At 32.3% G+C, this 18,225-nt stretch overlaps 2 protein-coding genes across 2 annotated transcripts; one reads left to right on the top strand and one right to left on the bottom strand.

The window, feature by feature from the left end:
• Positions 1-6,327: 6,327 nt before the first annotated feature.
• On the bottom strand, positions 6,328-7,446 carry HELRODRAFT_161390 (hypothetical protein; the record flags this gene model as incomplete). Its single annotated transcript, XM_009021313.1, has 1 exon — positions 6,328-7,446. One exon carries the CDS (start codon positions 7,444-7,446, stop codon positions 6,328-6,330), a length of 1,119 nt encoding a protein of 372 aa, XP_009019561.1.
• A 1,958-nt stretch (positions 7,447-9,404) lies between these two features.
• HELRODRAFT_188598 (hypothetical protein) lies at positions 9,405-11,913 on the top strand. Its single transcript, XM_009021312.1, has 3 exons — positions 9,405-9,971; positions 10,117-11,354; positions 11,454-11,913. Exons 1-3 carry the CDS (start codon positions 9,492-9,494, stop codon positions 11,506-11,508), a joined length of 1,773 nt encoding a protein of 590 aa, XP_009019560.1. The 5' UTR covers positions 9,405-9,491; the 3' UTR covers positions 11,509-11,913.
• Positions 11,914-18,225: the final 6,312 nt, after the last annotated feature.

The raw sequence follows: 18,225 nt of genomic DNA, 5'->3' as shown, positions 1-18,225 counted from the left end.
TTTGGTGGATGGCTGAGTGGTGTGGTCACAAACTGGACAAATGATATAATGAACACAATGAAGAGGGCATTTGAAGTGGTCAAACAAAATACTATAATAAAAGTTACAAAATAATATATTAGTAGCTGGCCACATGGTAGTTATTTATCATTTATGATGAAAGAAAGGATATAATTTAATTACTTCTCAAATAAACATCCTGAACATAATCTGGAAAAAATTAACAAACTTATTTCATAAAAAGAAGTAACTGGATGTAAGTTAGGAGAAAAACACTTTCAGTTATATAGTTTTTTATACTTCAAAAAAAACTCCATTTTACTCAGAACTAATAATTTTAATTTTCTAGATTTTATTTTAATTTAAATATGGATAATTTAAAATTCGATAAAATAAAATAAAAAGAACCAAGAACGTATCATTTTTATTTCAATTATCATCAATTAAGCAACTGATTAAGATTATTAAGAATATTAACCTAATGAGAAATGACGAGAAAACATGTAAAGAAGCCATGAATGCAACAAAATGAGAGCAAGTGAGGGGAGGAACCAGATAACATTGTAGATTTTTAACAACAACAAAAGCGCCGCCATCTTTTGCAGAAAACCGTACAACAAAAACGCGCTAGCGACGCACAGCTGGTGCGACTAAAGATGACAACCTACCAAAGATATCGCGTGATAATTCAATAGTCATTCAAAATTATTGTATTTATTTGCCGCTTTACCACCAAATCGTAATGCTTTATGCAACAATTTTGATGTAGTTAAGTGAATACTAATTAAATCAAATAATTAATTGAAATAATAGAATAACAACAAGACATAATTTACATGTTGCATATAATTAACATAACAATAAATTTAACGTGGTAGAGAATAAATCCCTCCAAGCAGTTGACAAAGACATTTAATGTAACTAAGGCTCCCTTGAGAGAACGAAAAAACAAAAAAAGTTCATTAAAATGAAACAGGTAAACATTGTAAATAAAAATGCACACAAAGCCAACTATTGAACTGAAAACAAAGCTCCTACTGATAAACGAATAAGAAATAAGAATAAGTTTTTGGTCATGAACTGATTGATGTGTATATAAATTGTAAACAACAATATGACAAGATGTCAATAATATTCGTAGCATTAGGAACAGAACCAGTGTATAAATGAAAAGGATTCAAAATGTTTCCAACTGTATGACTATCTTTAAAGCTGAAATAATTTACTAATTTAATTCAAATGATCAAAAACCATCAGAATAATCCAAGACTGTTCTCTCAATACTCGAATGAATAATAATTTGCAAAAACAAAATATCTAGTATTTACCATTTCATACTTCAAATTTTAAATTTCTATTATCTATGGAACGCGTGTTAAAGAAAGTTTAAAAAAGGAAAAAGAATAATTTGACATAAAAAAAAAAGTTAAACAATGAGTGATCCCTCTTCCATCCACTTTTGATTCAATGATTTCAACGTTTCATTCACTTGGGGAGCGTGCAAAGGATTGATTGGGAAGGTTATTCCGTCTCCAAAGCTAGATAAATTTTTCAACAAATAAAAAATTAGCAATTCCTCAATCATTTTAATAAAAAAAATTTAATTTCAATTATGACTTCAAACAAACATTTTGAAAATTCGACATCAGAACACTTCAAATTCTATCGAAAATTTTGGTCCTCATACAGTGCTCAAACTTTGGAATTGAAATTAGATAAAAGAAATCAATCTTCGTTTAGCGTCCAGAGGCCCAGTTCCCCCGAGGTAGGACGTAGATAAAAGAAAGAATAAACATTAAAACAAAAAAGTAATTTCGTAGATAAATGTCAAAAATTAATAAATATTGACTGAAAATTTATTAAAACAATATAATCGAGTTAAGAAAATGAAATTATTGCAATTGAATAAATTGAAGATAGAAACAATTCAGCACAGGCAAACATTGCAAACATTTCAGAAAGTCTTGTTTGTAACCTTGTAAACACAGGAAGAAACCAAAAACGCTTTGAACTACCAAAGATCTGAATGAAATTATTGCCAAACCCTAAATGGAAGCCATTTTTGACTGGACCACTAACGAATGTTTGTGCCTGGAGCATTTCTTTCAAAGAAAATTTTTTAACATGTCATTTTGTTTACAGAAAAATCACATAATTATCAAAACATTATTATTTAATTTTTGAGAAAATGATTTAATTAATAATGGTAACAGAGAGAATTTAAAATCATTTTATCAGACAATTACAAATCAAGAATCTTAGTATGAAGAAAACAAAAAATAATTGATATGAAAGCAAAGCCGACTACAACTAATCCTAACTAAATACAAATCAGTGCTAATAAATAAAACTACAAGCCAAAATATAAAACATTTTAAAATGAAAAATGAAAATCACAAATGATTAAAATTATCACAAAATATTAAAAATTTGATTAATTTTTATTAAAAATTATAACAATTAGTTAACAAAACAACCCGATTTGGTCAAATTTTTTAAAGATAAGGTAAGTGGGCAAAATGGATAAAATTAAAAGCCCAAATGCAAACAACGATGCAAATATCCAAAGCATAACAACATGCATCGATAACCCTGGAGTCTGTTTGTTGAACAAAAACTGTTTAGCATCCAAAAATGCAAATAACAAATTAATTTATTTATTTATTAATATATTTATCATATTCATATATTTATTTATCTATTTATCAAATTCCATTCTTTTTAGAAATTTCTTCTACTTCTGCATGAAAGTTATAATTAAAATCAATTTAAAAAATATTAGACTATTTATCATCAATATTTTTTACTGGCTTCATTTCAAAATGAATGCTGTTAATCTGTCAAAACTAGTGCTATGTTAACAAGATGATGACTAGTGAGTTAATAATGTCAAACATGTTCTGAGCATTCATCATGCCATAATGTAAATGTTCTTAGAATGAGCTCAACAACAATATCTACAAAATTTCAAAATAATAACTGTACTACTAATTGAACTCTCAATTATTTCAATATGAGACAAAAATAATTTCCATTGAAATTAAATCAAAAAATAATAGTATTAAAAAATATTATAAAAACAATGAACCTAGATCTGATAGTTATTCAAAATAATGACAAATTTCAACCTCCACACAAACAACCTATCAAAATTTAAAAACGTACATTAAGAAAGTCTGTAAGTGATGAATAAGTGAGGAGGGCAATGAAGAGGCAGTACATCTCACCATACCACAAGAACAACACAAAATATTTGTAGTTGAAGAAATGTACACAATTGTTCACCCTGTAGTATTATATTATATATAATATTATATATATCACCTATTAGTTTAAGTTGCCTGGAAAATAAATGCAACAGGGAATTTTCACTTTTGAGATGTTTTAAAAATTTAAGTTGTGATTAATTCAAAGAATTTTTTATTTAAAATTAACAAACTGTTAATAATATGTAACGTCAGAATAATTTAAAATCATAACCAACCAAGGACAGTGGTGATCCATTTTCAACACACATCTGACCACAAACAAATTTTACAATTTAATTTTTTAATAATGATAATGAACAAACTGATGGTGTATTAAAAAAAACAAGTTATGAAAATAATTAAATTGATAGTTGAGAAAAAGTGCTTTGTTAAACGACTGACTGGTTGCAGACAGAACAATGATGGGAGCGGTCCGGTTTCAAACACTTGCATTTTCTGCAGTATCTGATGGCTGTTCACAAAATTTCATTGCACGATGTACCATACCATATCAAGTTATGGTGAATGTTGTAGAGTTATTTGTATAATTGATGATGAAGACAATGAAACTTTAATGGAAATATAAAAATAAACTATTGCAAAAAATGTGACCAGTAAAAATTCGTTTTTATAAATTAAAAATAAGTACATCAGACAAGATCAAAAAAGAGATATGAGTGAAGAAGTGCAAGTATAAACTTTGAAAAAGTTCTGGAATCAATGCAAGACAAATTTTGCACAAAAGATTAACTGATAGATGTAAATTTCAGAAACTGTTGAAAAAGAACAGCAGAGAAAGTTGAACAAAATGCAATTCAACAGTTGAAAATATTTCTTGGCAAAACAGCCATGATAAAACCCAGAAAAAAATTTGGAATTAGAATGCTTTAACCAAATGTATAAGAGTGAAGATCATCAGCAAATAAAAAAACATTTTCAATCATAACTAGAATTTTAAAAAAAACATGCCAGTCCTAATATATGTATACTTTTAGCCTAATAACTTTTAATAACTTAAAGAAATGTTCGCTGCATAATAGATAGATATATGTAAAACTGAATTCTTAAAAAGTCTACAGAGCACAACCTCCTGTAAATGTTCTGCATGCTATAGGTAAATTTTGACATGCCCTGGTCAGTATTCTTTTTATCTCTCCGGCATCTGAGCAGTCCTTCAACAATTCAACTTTCTCAGAGGAAATGTAAAACTGAATTTTTAAAAAAATAATTTACTTTTTAATAAAAAAAAATGAAAATAAGATAATTTTGCAATAAACTAAATAAAAATTGAAAATTTAAGGAAAAAGGTAAAAAATACTTCATTTGGTGGCTTTGGTGCACTTGTAATGAACGTTTTATAATAAGACCAAGTGAACAAAAAAAAAATTAAATGATATGGTAACAGTATCCAAACTGAAAATAAAAATGAAAATACAGTTAGGTAATTATTGATAATAAATCTAATTTTTATAAAAAAAATAATACAAAGGCTTACTTATTTGATCAAAATTCTTTACACAATCTAAAAAAATTAAACATGAATTTAATTTGCAACTAGATTTTTGTTTATTTTAAACAGTTTATATAGATTATGAGGCGCAATTGGGTCACAATGCTAATTGTAAACTCCATCATCAAATTTATTCCAAACTTGTCCAATTCACACATAAACAAAAATTACAAGCCAATTTTGACTAAAAAAAAAACTAAATAAAATAAAATCTGAGCTTATAGAGTATTAATAATCATATGACATAATTTAATAAGCATTCATAATACATAGAAAGTATTTTGATTTTATAAATAGAAGTTTTAAGTAAATTTTTAGTTATAATTATAAATAAAAAAAAATATAGCTGGAAATTTAAATTAGAATTGAATTGAGTATTATCATTAAATTATTAATTTATTATATTATATTATTGACTTTATTGAATATTAAGCAAAATTTTAATTATTTAATTCTAATTTTTAATATTTAATTAATTTAACAATAATAAATAAGGTATGGTAGTCAAGAGTGAAGAAAGTAAATTTTGTCAGTCAATTTAATTTAACTTAATAGAAGCTAGTCAATTTTTATAAAAACGATTAATTTTTTAATAAACCATCAACAAACGAAAAAAGAGTTAACCAAACCCACCAGTACAGAAACGAAACAAGAAAGCAAAGTAGGACCACCCAACCAGAAGTGTGATGAAAATAACTGGAATTGTTTTAACGCATGTGAAACAACTACGCAAAAAACGATAAAACATCACAACAAAAATTAATAAAAAATTAACTAAAACGTGACCATTAAAATAAATTATTTATTTTTTTGTCGAATTTCGCTGCCAAGTTATTTATAAACTTGAAAACTTTATGCTTTTCAGTTCACTTTTAAAATCAATTTAACTGGCGATGCTCTAGCCGAGTTAAAAACCAGACATCGCCGTTAAAAATTCTGTTTATCTACACACTGACCAAAATGTCACAATTTTCAATGATCGTTGTCAATTTTGGCAACGTATTAATTAGTAATTAACTATTATTAACGGTTGCTAATTAATTACTTTAATCAGCGAATTGGAGTTTTTAGTGGCAAAACCATGAGAAAAACTTCACTCCCTTGACCACAACATTTTTAGTATCAGCACATTGGTATTAAATTGTAGACGGAGAAATGAATAGTGAAAGGGTGGTAAACTGAATATTTTACCCAAAATACTATTGAAACCAACAATAAATTATAAAAGTAAACAAATAATCTGGCAGTGAATATAAAAACAAATAACAAATCAAGCATGCTCTATCCCAACTTGATGCAATATAAGTACACTGAAATTTCACAAACTATTCTGTAACTGGACAGATAACTTACAGCTTAAATTGCCAACATTGAAAAAAAACAAGCAGGGTTTAAAAAATTTATATTATCTACAACAGAAAAAACTCAGCATTACATCGCACAACTCATTAAGTCACTTAGAATTTTAGATAAAGAAGAACATATAAAACAATGCAAGGTTATGAAGTTTATTTACATGAGAACACAATGACATTCTAAAAGACTATTAATTGAAATAAAAAGCGACAATCACATATCTTCAGTACTCCACTTATATGCCATATCCCTAAGTGCTTTACGTTCATTTTGTTTAAGAAAAAATTGTTTCTCAAAACCATTGCTTCTATCAACACCATCCCATCGATAGCCTGGTCGAATGTTGAATCTGTTTGGCATTGCTTCAGGTCCTTTATATATAGGTCTTTTCGATGATCCAGTACATTCTTTGCTTTTTTTCTTTTTTATATATTCTAACATTGGATCACCTTCCCGTTCAACATCTTTCAACTTTTCGTCCAAATCTTCGTCATCAGCATATCTGGCAAGAGGTTTGTTCACTTCATGCAAAACTTCAGAGATATGTTCTTCCTTTAATTCTTTTTGCTTTAAACCCTTGCCCCATTGCTGGTACTTTTCTTCTTTCTCTTTCTGTTTGGCATCATTCTTTTCTTTCTCTTTTTTTTCTTTTACAAAATCTCTTTTTCTACCTTTATCTCTGTATATAATTTCTTCTGTGTCTCTATCCTTCTCAAATGAATTGCTGTCTTGAGATTTCAATTGCTTTCTTGCAGGAAAATTGTCTGGATCCAAATTTGTTAGTCTTCGTGGAGGAGATATGTCTGTGTCTTCTTGTGCAGAGTTTAGATTTTTTCTTTTGGTACATCTTCGTGGAGGAGATATGTCTGCATCTTCTTGTGTTGAGTTTTTTATAAACTTACGAGGGGGAGATGCATCTGATGATGCTGAGTTTGAATGCCTTCTTGAGATTTTGTTTTTTGTAAGTGAAGGAGCCACCACAAAATTTTTTTTTTCTGTGGCTTCGGGTTCAGAATCACTATCATGTCTTTGTCTCATATTCGTTTCGCAACTTTTTTCTTCTTTGTTCATCCAATTTCGAGTAGTAAATTTGGCAAGTAATTTATTTACTTTTTCTTCGCTCTCATACTCAATGTTAACACAAAGTGGTACGTCATCTTCTTCAACATAAAGTTCAATGTTATTTTTGAATGTTATCTGCTTCATATTGATATCCTCATCAATTATCTTCATTCCACCAGACTTTTTAACTGGCTTGGCTTTTATATTTTTACCAGCTTTAGACGTTTCTTTTTCCGATAAATATTTCTTCAAATAATCAGATTTACTCATCTTTATATTAGTAGTAAAGAACTAATCGTAAAAGCTGAAATCTACACGTGTTTAAGTAATAAACGTAGTATCGGCGATATTAACAATTTTTTCGTTTACGTAACACATCCAAAGAAGTATTGGCAAAGATCACTGGTGATTTCATTAACGTTTCTTTGCTATGCTGTATAATTTATAATTCAGTAGTATCGTTAATATATTACCGAAGTACGAGATAAGATGAAGACTTATTTTTTAATAAACTTTTATTTCTGAATTTCCGACGTTTCGCCAGGGTTGTTGATGAAATGAATGAAATGTAAGTTTATATACATGAGCATGGTTGTAAAATTAATATTGTAAAGTTGGTGCAATAAAATGATTTTAAATTTTTAAAATGTGTTTTTAAGCCAGATTGTAAAATTACAATGTGTACAGGGTGCTGGTTGTGCAAAGTCAGTTCAATAATGGTTGTAAAAAAAATTAATTAGTACATGATTGTAACAGCACAAATTTATTAATAGTTCAATAAATGGCTGTAAATTGTTCAATGATGATTTTGTTGACCAGTCTTGGGTAGCTACTAAATTTTTCGAGTTTCAGATTTGTTCATCCACACCGAATGACGCAATATATATGCACGGGAGTCTAGTATTGAAGTATCAAACAGCAAGCAATTCCAACCGACGACGCAAAACTTGTCAAATGGAATTCATACAAATTACAAGCGAGTCATCCTGGAAATCATATTTCATTTTTCAACTACAAATTCTGTTTGCATGTCAGTGTTTGTGTGTGTGAGTTTGTGTATACGAAAAGCAGCTTTAGAGAAAGAGAGAGATTTTACATTCGAATGATTAATTGCGTTGCGTTGATGAAAATGCATTCCTGCATGTTAATTATTAATTTATAAGTGTTTTGTTTAAAAGTGAGATTGAATAGAACATAAATCAACAAAAGAGAAGAAAAATCAAAGTTTAAAAAAACAGACGTCGTTTGATTGAATTGATAAAATGTGTAATATGAAAATGAACCTTAACGAGTCAGTTCTATTTATTATCTATCTCAACATTTTTCGTGCACAGTATTTTCGATAACATTTTATCAAAGTTTTATCACATTTTCATTTATTTTATATAATTCAAGTTGAATTGAACAGAAACGTCGTCCAAAGATCAAGAGTTTTATAAAATTTTATAATTTTATAAAATTTTATAAAGATTCGCATCAAGTGGTCTTCAAGTACCAATTTATGTGTTTCAAAATTTTGTGTTTAAAAAATTATAAACCATTATGCACAATGAAATATTCAAAGTTATTTTTTCATTTCTTTCTACGCGAATGTCACAGTTGGTACCTTGGCTAACAACGGTCAACAAACAATATTTGGGCATTTCATCAAAAACACAGCAGTGTTGAACATAAATAAATTTAACATTTATTGAAATCTTCGATTGTTGAGCTTGTTGGGTTGGAAGACTCAACTTTTTGTCAATACTTTGTATTGAGATGTTTGGTTCAGTTCAGAACGATGATGGCAATAAATTGTTAACCAAAGAGGAAAACTGGCGCACGATTATTTCAACAACACCAATATGAGTAATATGTTTGACTAGAAAGCATAATATAAATTAGAAGTTTAAACAGTAGCTTGTCTGATTTGATAGAATGATCGCATGAACATTTCGCTACGTTCGTGATGAACACCACCATCATTCAACGAAGTACCGACCGACGGACAGACAGACAGACACACGAACAATCAGACTAATTCAATTATCTCAGATGAGTATCTACAAGTTTCTCGGCTCGCGTGTACAACACGCTGGCATTAGTATGCCTGCATATATAATTTAAACAAGTGTATTTTACCTATGCACTAATACGCACTTGCACACACATATTCGAGTGAGCGGAGATATATATTATTTATTCACTTACACTTGAATACTTTGCTAAAAACATTTCTAATCTCAACATCAATTGAGTTACTTGATTCAATTGTTAGAATATTGAATCAATAGTTTTGTATTGTTAAATTTATTTTCGTTAAAATATAAAAAAAGATGCCAATTGGTAAAATAATTTTAAAGCCGAGTGTTTCAACATGCACAACTGACGAGAAAAAAAGTATCTTAACAGCAGATTTGACTCATTCAACCATCATTACCTTCAGAACAGAATCCAGCAAAAACTGTGCAGGGAGCATCGAGGAATCAAATAATGGATGTGCATGTGCAGATCAAAGAAACGTTGAAAGTAAACATGAAGCGGACAGCATGATTGACAAGACAATTGTTGTTGTTAAATCAGATGACAGCAATTCGTGTGAAGTTACGGATTTTAATTTAGCTAGCAGCGAACAACGTGTTAGGAATCATTTTGTTAACAATAAAAATGTAACCTTTGTCGCATCAAAAAGCGCAAACGTTAGCTTGGATCTTAACACAACAGCGATCGATGGTACTAATTTGAAAATTTTTAGCGAAAACCAAATCATTGATGAAAGTAATGAATTAAACAAGCAGCAGAATAACATGGAAAAAGTGTGTTATTGACGATTTATACTTGTTTTGATTAATCTGTTTAAAACGATTACATTGAAATAAAAATTTTATTACCTATAAATCATTTTGTATACGTATTCAATTTCATTATATTTAATAGTTACTCATCAATTTTGTTTGTCAGCAAGCTTCTGTGAAGCGCGTACAGCCATTTGAAGACGCCGATGTTATCTTCAACGAGAAAAATGCGACATTTAGGCTGCCTAGAAGTGAGTCTGCTATTCAAGAAGAGGTCAGAATCTTCAGTGAACGAGAAGAATCGTTAAGGAAGGAAAGAGGTTTTCAAACACAAGAGCCGTTAGTTCAGAGTGAAGTTGTAGAAATAATTCTGGACATGTTGTTGCCAAATTTGCAGTCCCAATCGAGTTCAGAAAAAAAAGATGTAGTAAAAAAATTTTCAGAAATGCGGTTGAAGAACGAATTGCTTTTTGAAAAATGCAAAGAAATTGATTTGCTGAACCAAGGAAGAATTAAATCACTTTCTGAGGAACACGATTTTGGACAGTCAGATAATCAACCAAATGTAAAAAACAATCGAGAAGAACTTGTTGAACTTTTCAAAAAAGAGCTTAAACACGTTTCACTAGAGCGATTGGTTGGCTTTTATAAAGCCGTAGATCAAAAATCTGCAGAAAATTGTCCCAACGAAGAAGCACCAAAAGAAATTCGCAAAATAAAATTATTAAGTGGATACAAAAGGGAAAATAGTAGAGAAATGAATTTTGAGACATCAAGTTTGGATGAATTGCTGAAGACTGATGCGGTTAATGCGGGTGCCTCACGTGTGTCATCAGGCAGTTCAAACCTTAGCAGTGAATTCAAGAAAAAAGTTTCAAACAACGAAAATGCTAACGAAAAACACTTGCTTGCGCATCAGGTGTCTCAAGAAACCAATCAAGAGATTCAAATGCAACCAATCAAGCAACAGTCTCAGCGATCAGACGAACAATCAGTACAAAAAATGCAGATACAAAATTTAATTCAAAGAAGAGAACGGCAAGAAAGTGAGCCGCAACCACAACCAAAGTTCATCATTCGACAATATGAACAACAATTTCGAGAAAACCCATCCAACCTCAATCAGCAACAAATTAAATTGAAACAAGGAGTTCAAAAAATAACAACTGACCATTTCGAACCCTCCCCCCCTCAAACATTGCAGAAACAGTTGCAACAGCAAATTGTACAAGAGCAATCGAAACCACCACAGTCTCATCAAATGGAAGATACACAATTTAGAAGTGAACAAGCAAGAAAGAATGCAGAGCCAGGCGGTTTCATCAGATCGTCCAGTCACGACAAACCTGAGAAGAGAATAAAACATGAAATGGCAGAAGCTAAAAAGAAAGAAGAAGAATTGAAGTGAGTTTCGTTCGGTGTTATTGTATCGTATAAATTATCCAACAAGAGTGCATTAATTTTTGACGAAATTCGACACTGAATTTTATTTATTTAATTCAGAGAGTATAGAAGATCCTTGATAAACTTCATAGCCGAAAGGACAAAACTGGCCTGATTGGTTTGAGCGGTTATTTACTAAATATCTTCGTATCATACAAATTAACACCTGCATCGAATTAAGATCACACATTTCAATTCAAACTTGAAAGTTTGTCAAGATGATTGATTCTTCATGGATTATTCTGGAATCAATTTTCGAAATTTTGTAAACATTTACATTTTTATCAATGAATTTATACTATAATTTATAATATTTATAACATAAACTTGACTAGTTGACTCGAAATAAAATGCCATTCAAACACACATACACACAAACAAGTACACAGACACACACACACACACAAACATATATATATATATATAGAGAGAGAGAGAGAAATCAACATACATGGATGTGATTAATAAAATGTAACAAGCTATCAATTGTTAGAGCAATAAATTCAGTCAATTGCGTTGATTCCAAGTTTGTTGCTTTTATTAAAATATTTGCATCAACATCCATCGGTCCGAGAGTGACGACGATGGGTAACAGGATTTCGATTTATAGCTGATTAGTGGAAACAAACGTTAACCATGAGACTCGATGAGCCAAAATTATTAAATCTATCCGTGGCGTCAAATCCAGGCATGAATTAATTACAATAGCTGAAATCTTTTCTCACTCCTACTCCTACAGGATTATGCGCATTAACCTGTTACATTTTTCAATTTCTAAATATAATTCCATACTTTTCCTCAGTTGTTTTCAAACCAATCTATTTTAACCCGACCAATCTCAACGTGGTATATATCAAGGTCACATAGCAAATCTTTCCCGTCAATTAGACCTCTCGAATCTTTTAAATTTATCCACTGGGAATGTTAAGATTTCGCTCGAACCGAATATAAATCACCTGCCACACCTGATATAACATCATGATCAACAGGAACGAATGAACATAGAAACATAAAACCATCTGCTGGCACTTACTAACCGCGATGAACTACTCAACTAAATTGACTTATCGTTCTTTTATACACAAGCTCTAAACTAAGCTGAAAAAACTTCAAAACTTAAGAAAGTTATAAATAATTTTATTAATGGAATAAATTGTATATCAATAAAAATCTTTATTTAGATTCATCTCAATAATCATACCACATTCTCATACAAATCTTGACAACTGTTCTACGGAAAATAAATATAAAAATATAGACAAACATATACACATACTATATATATATATATATATATATATATATATATATATATATAGCACGATAGCATCTGAGATTTCTTATAAACTGTGGACGAGTGTTACATCAAAACAAAATTAACAATACGTTATTATACAACACAAAACAGTAGAAAATAAATAAGTAAAAGAGTAGCGAACGCATGCATGTAATAATGACCTAAGACAGCATGCGTATTAATACATTGTAAATGCATGTAGTTAAATATAACTTTTGCATACGTAAATAACGGCTATGTAATAAAAATGTTAATTCTACGTTCCTTTGCTGAAATAAAAATGAAAAAATTTATGAACATTCTTCTGTAGAAAGTGACCAAAATGTAAAGTGCCTAAGAGAGAGAGAGAAAGAGAGAGAGAGATCAAGCACGCACTCAGATTGAATTGTAGTTAGGTGGGGGTATTTGTTGCGAGTGAGGCATTCAACTGAAATGCGTAACAAATCATACCTAGGTTGTGTAAATAAATAAATTAATGAGAAACAATGATATGAACGGTTAAGTATTTTGAGCATTTAGAAAAAAAATGAAACGGCCAACAAATGAACGTGTTTGATGATCAAACAATGTGCAAATGATTTTTATTTTATTAAACTGTACACAAACAAGTGTAATAATGTAATAATGAAAATGAATAGACAATAAACAATTAAATAATAATTGATTAAATTAGCGTACAATAAACTACTGCTCCGTGGATAAAAATAATCAATTCAATAAAAAATAATTAAATAAATAAACAAATTATCAATATAGTATAATAGTAACTAGAGCGGGAAATACATTATGAGAAAATAAAACATCATTAATTGTACGGTAAATACAATGTAACTGGCGCAGTGTGTTTGCGTGTGCGTGTGTGTGTGTGCGTGCGTGTGGACTAATATGATGAAAGAATTGTGTGAGATAGACGAGATGCTAAGAATAGACGATTCTTTTGTTGTTGGCGTTCACGTTCGAGTAGTTAGCATCTGCATTAGCGCCGCTGATGCCTAAATTAGGTGCGAGGTATCCATTGTGAGGATAAAAATAATTGTAAGGTAGATTGCTGCTGTAATTAAAAATATTGCTGTTATTGTTGTTGCTATTGTGGCTGTGGTTTTGAACGTTGATGTGGTTGTTGTTAACGCGATTGTTGCCGATGTTGTTGATGTAATTGCTGTCGCTATGAATACTGCTGATGTGATTATTGCTGCTGTTTTTGATGTGATTGCTGAAATGATTCCTACTCTGTATTTGTCGTTCATAACTTTCAGCTAGACTAGAAAATGATAGAACATTTGAATCATCGTTATTTATACAGTTTCGATAAATGAAGTTATTGTAAGCATACAAAGATGTATCGACGTGTTGGTGAAAGTTGCTCCAATTTGACATTGGTTTGTTGAAGTCCATTGTCTCATTGATGTTGTTGTTGTTGTTTAAATTGTTTTGTTGTATAGGTGTAAAGTGTTGTCGTAAGTGTTGTTGGGTGGGAAGTATATGTTGATGGTGATGTTGGTGCGACTTTTTGTTCATGTAGATATAATCAACTTTGTGAGAATGATCAGCAGTCATGTTGTTGTACGTTTGTTGGAGAAGTAATTGTTGTTCAGTAGGTTGTTGATGGAGGGGTTGTTGCATGGAATGATGTTGTTGCAGTAAGGATTGTTGTCGTTGCATGTTTCTCAACTTGTGTTGCATAGCATCACAATAATCACTATCACTACCCTTTCCATAACCAGAGTCCCTTGAATCACTTCTTGACTCCACTGACGGCGGGTGTGAGGTGGTAGTCGAATCAGTTCTTTCAATAGATTCGACAGATGGCGGGTGAGAGATGATGACATTGGCATCAGTTCCTTCGATCGCCAATGTTGTTTTTGCTTGGACTGTCACTCCTGTGCTGCCCTGCTCATTGTAGGGAAGAATGTTGCTGTCAACATTGTAGATCGGGCCATTATTATTGATAAGGAAGCCATCTCCATTTGCTCCGAGGTTATCTCTAGCTCCATCCCTGCTGACATTGAAGCCGTTCTTCATTCTATGGTCAGTGTTGTGATTGGTGGTGATTTCTTGTGGTGGACATTGTTGTTGTTGTATGAACGTTGCACTGCTCCTCATTCCCAATGTGTCTGAACAAAATAAAAACAAATTTTTAGTAGCTGAAGTTTTTATGCAAACAAAACACCTGAAGACAAAAACAAATTAGGACGGCCATTGTGAACAATACTTGGAAACAAAAATGATTACGAATAAATGGTAACATAAAAAATCTAGAAACAATTTAAAACAGAGTGGAGTAATGTACAAAACAAAGAAGTCAACTCATGAGCAAGTATACAAAACAGACACTAAGCAAGCAAGCCAGCTAGCAATTCATCAACTCACTATCATTATCAGAGAGCATGCGCTTCATTTTTTGCGGTGAAGAACACTCGTAAACTTCCATTGATTTTCGTTTTCTGCTTGACAGAGAATCCCCACGCACCATAACATCATCATCATCTGCAGCAGGTTCAAAACCAGTTGTGAGTGCACCAGCACCAAACCCTTGTGCTGGTTTTTGGTATTGTTTGTCATCCATCAGGTTGTCGTGCACAGGTGATGGTGATCCACACGAAGATATGGGGCTGAAACAAATGCCACTGCATGCAGTTGATGATGCTGCCACAGGCACTTCAGTTGTTAATGTCGTGCAAGGTTTGAAGACATCATTAACATCATCATGACTTCCATAATTAGCAATGCTGCCATCATCAAATTTCTCCAGAACTGGAGTGTTGCTCCTACTCTGGTACCTGGATGATTGCTGGCTGTGGTTTAATGTTACCAGTGGCAACGCAGACATTGCAATGGTTTCAGGGATGAGGAGGGGCATTTCAGGATCGGGAGACTTCCTTCCTGGGTCAACGGCCTGATTACTCGTGCTACATTCTTTCATGCTGGTACAATTGTTCATGTTGCTGTTCTCACTGGTGGTGGCTTCAAACACATCTTCGATATTGTCAACAAGATGATTGATGTTGACTGATGATTGGCTGGCATGAATGAGACAATCACCTTCATCTCTGACAACTATGTTATCCTTTTCAACGTCATTTTTTGTATTATTTGCTGAGGACTTCTTTTGGAAGCTCAAATTCAGTTTCAATGGAGCAACACGCCTGACGACATACATCCCATCTTCCTTCTGGCTCCTTTGACCATCATCGACACCTCCGTGTACAGTGGATGAATAACTGCTGTTGCTGTCATTAAGAGATTTGTTGTTAACGCACACATCATCGTTGTGGCCAACGGCAGTGTGGCTGTCGTTGTTGCACTGCGGATCATTAACAAGGTAGATATCTGGATTAAGTTGTTGATGCCCGTTGATGTTGTTGTCACCAACAATCTTGTTGATGTGATTGTGGCACGTGACTTCAACTGCGTAGGTTGCTCCATCCGCTCTTTCACATTCTCCATTGGTATCATTTTTATCACCGCAAATTTCCTCACAGATGTTCTCTTCCTCATTATCGTATTCATCATTATCGCCTTCATCATCATCTTTACCATCTTTATCATTATCACTTACATCATCGTCGTCATCATGTCTATTAGAAACGTCTGCATCCAGGTCCCTGAGAATCATGGCGTCATCGAGAGGATTGTTGGCGGAGGTCGACAACATGGAATGATTGCGTTGTGGTGATGATGATGATGCACGACGACGACGTTGTGATGATGATGATAAGGAATGAAGTGGTGACGCCGGTGGATAACGTGGTGATGCTGGTAGATGGTGTGGTGATGCTGGTAGATGGTGTGTTGATGTGTTTTGTGCTTGTGGTCTAATTGATGGTGAGTGTGTGATATGAGAAGATTGAGAAAGATGTTCATTCAATTCGGGAGATTGCTGCTGTCGATGTTGTCGCTCCTGTAGCAACAACATCAACATCTGCTGAGATGGTGGCTGTTGTTGTCCGAGTTGTGACAAAATTAATGACGGAGGCACATGTGATGACAACTGTGACGGCGAAGATGGGGCGGATGAGGTTTCATTTTGAGGTGGTTGACATTCCAAAGGATGCACGGCAAGTTGTGGTGAGGTGTTGGTTGATCTAGTACTACATTCTACGACAGTTGAACGATGCTGATGATGAAACGGTTGAAGATGTTGTAACTGTTGCTGTTTGAGTTGTTGTTGTTCGAGTTTGTTGACTTCCTCTGATAGAAACATCAGTTGTTTTTGAAGATTGGATTGTCGAATCTGACAAATTATTCAAAATAATATTTCAGCAGCAGCTAACATGATGAACATTTTCATATGAAAAACACAAACAATTCAAAAGAAGCCAACAAGCTGTATAACCAGCAACAATTATAGCGACATTATTCTGAAATGTGCAAAAGGCATAAAAATCAACATCACAATAAGAATATCAAAATAAATACAACATCATCCCATCTTAAAATAATTTAAAGTTGCGACTATAATTACAGCGTCAACAACAATGCCAACATGTCCCCAACACAATTCACAACAAAAAGCAACAAACTTGTTCTTGTAGCAGCTGTTGCATAAGTTCCTCTTTGTACGACTGACTTGCCATTTTCTTCAGTGCCTTTTTGTACTGTCTTTTCACCTTAGCTGAAGTTTTAAAGGAAAATAAAATTGATGACGGAACTAAAATTGCACGCCAGGTCGGTCCTATTATCATCATCTTTGTCATCATCAATAAAATGAAAAAAATTCAATCATTCCAAAGTGCAAAAAAAAATATCAGAGCGACAAATAACTAACCCATGAAGGCAATCAGTTCTGGACTGTCATCATCCTCATCGTCATCCTCATCACTGCAACCTACACCGTCCTTAGTAAAATTCTTCTTGACGCCTAGATGTCCTGGATGTGACTTTGCATGGAACATGTGCATGGTGTTGCCAGGCTGTGTGGGATTGCACGTGATTATTGGAGAAGCGTTTATAGCTGCTGATGTTATTGCATGACTAGAATGACGTAGATGATGGTGTTGCTGATATAATTTTTTACTATTTGAATTATTATTAATATTAATATTGTTATTGCTTTTCATATAATTGTTATTGCTTTCGTTTTTGAAGGAATTACAATTATCCGCTTCGTAAACGTCTGTGGAATTAATAATTTTACAAACATTATCTTGAAGAATATTATTATTTGCAAGGATAATATCATTATTTGGATAGGGATTCCTGCCAGTTAATGGATTACTCAAGCTGGCCGTAGAATGTTTTGTAATGGCATCTGATGGGAAACTGTTTGCAGGTGATCTGTTTCTAATAAAACTGTTGCTTCCATAAGAAGCGAGGTGAGTTTGATCGTTACACAAGTTGTCTTTCATAAAACCGTTGGGACCGTTAATGCTGCTATAGTTGTTTGAATACGAATGGCGATTGTTGTCGTTATTCATGTTATTGAGAAAATTGCGGCTATTGCTCCTATCAAAAAGAGTATGGACGTTGTTGATGTGAGATGTATTGTTGTTGCTGTTGTTGATGTAATCAACGTTCATTGCATTTGATGTTGTT

The sequence above is a fragment of the Helobdella robusta genome, assembly GCF_000326865.2.
Source record: "Helobdella robusta unplaced genomic scaffold HELROscaffold_3, whole genome shotgun sequence".
Taxonomy (NCBI): Eukaryota; Metazoa; Annelida; class Clitellata; order Rhynchobdellida; family Glossiphoniidae; genus Helobdella; species Helobdella robusta.
Note: the sequence above shows the minus strand (reverse complement) of the source record. Positions and strands in the feature narration are given on the sequence as shown.

Excerpts from the sequence above, each read along its gene's own strand:
- HELRODRAFT_188598 (XM_009021312.1), top strand. The coding sequence starts at position 9,492 with ATGCCAATTGGTAAAATAATTTTAAAGCCGAGTGTTTCAACATGCACA. Across the intron at positions 9,972-10,116 it reads AGCAGAATAACATGGAAAAA|CAAGCTTCTGTGAAGCGCGT; the intron begins GTGTGTTATTGA and ends TTTGTTTGTCAG. Across the intron at positions 11,355-11,453 it reads AAGAAAGAAGAAGAATTGAA|AGAGTATAGAAGATCCTTGA; the intron begins GTGAGTTTCGTT and ends TATTTAATTCAG.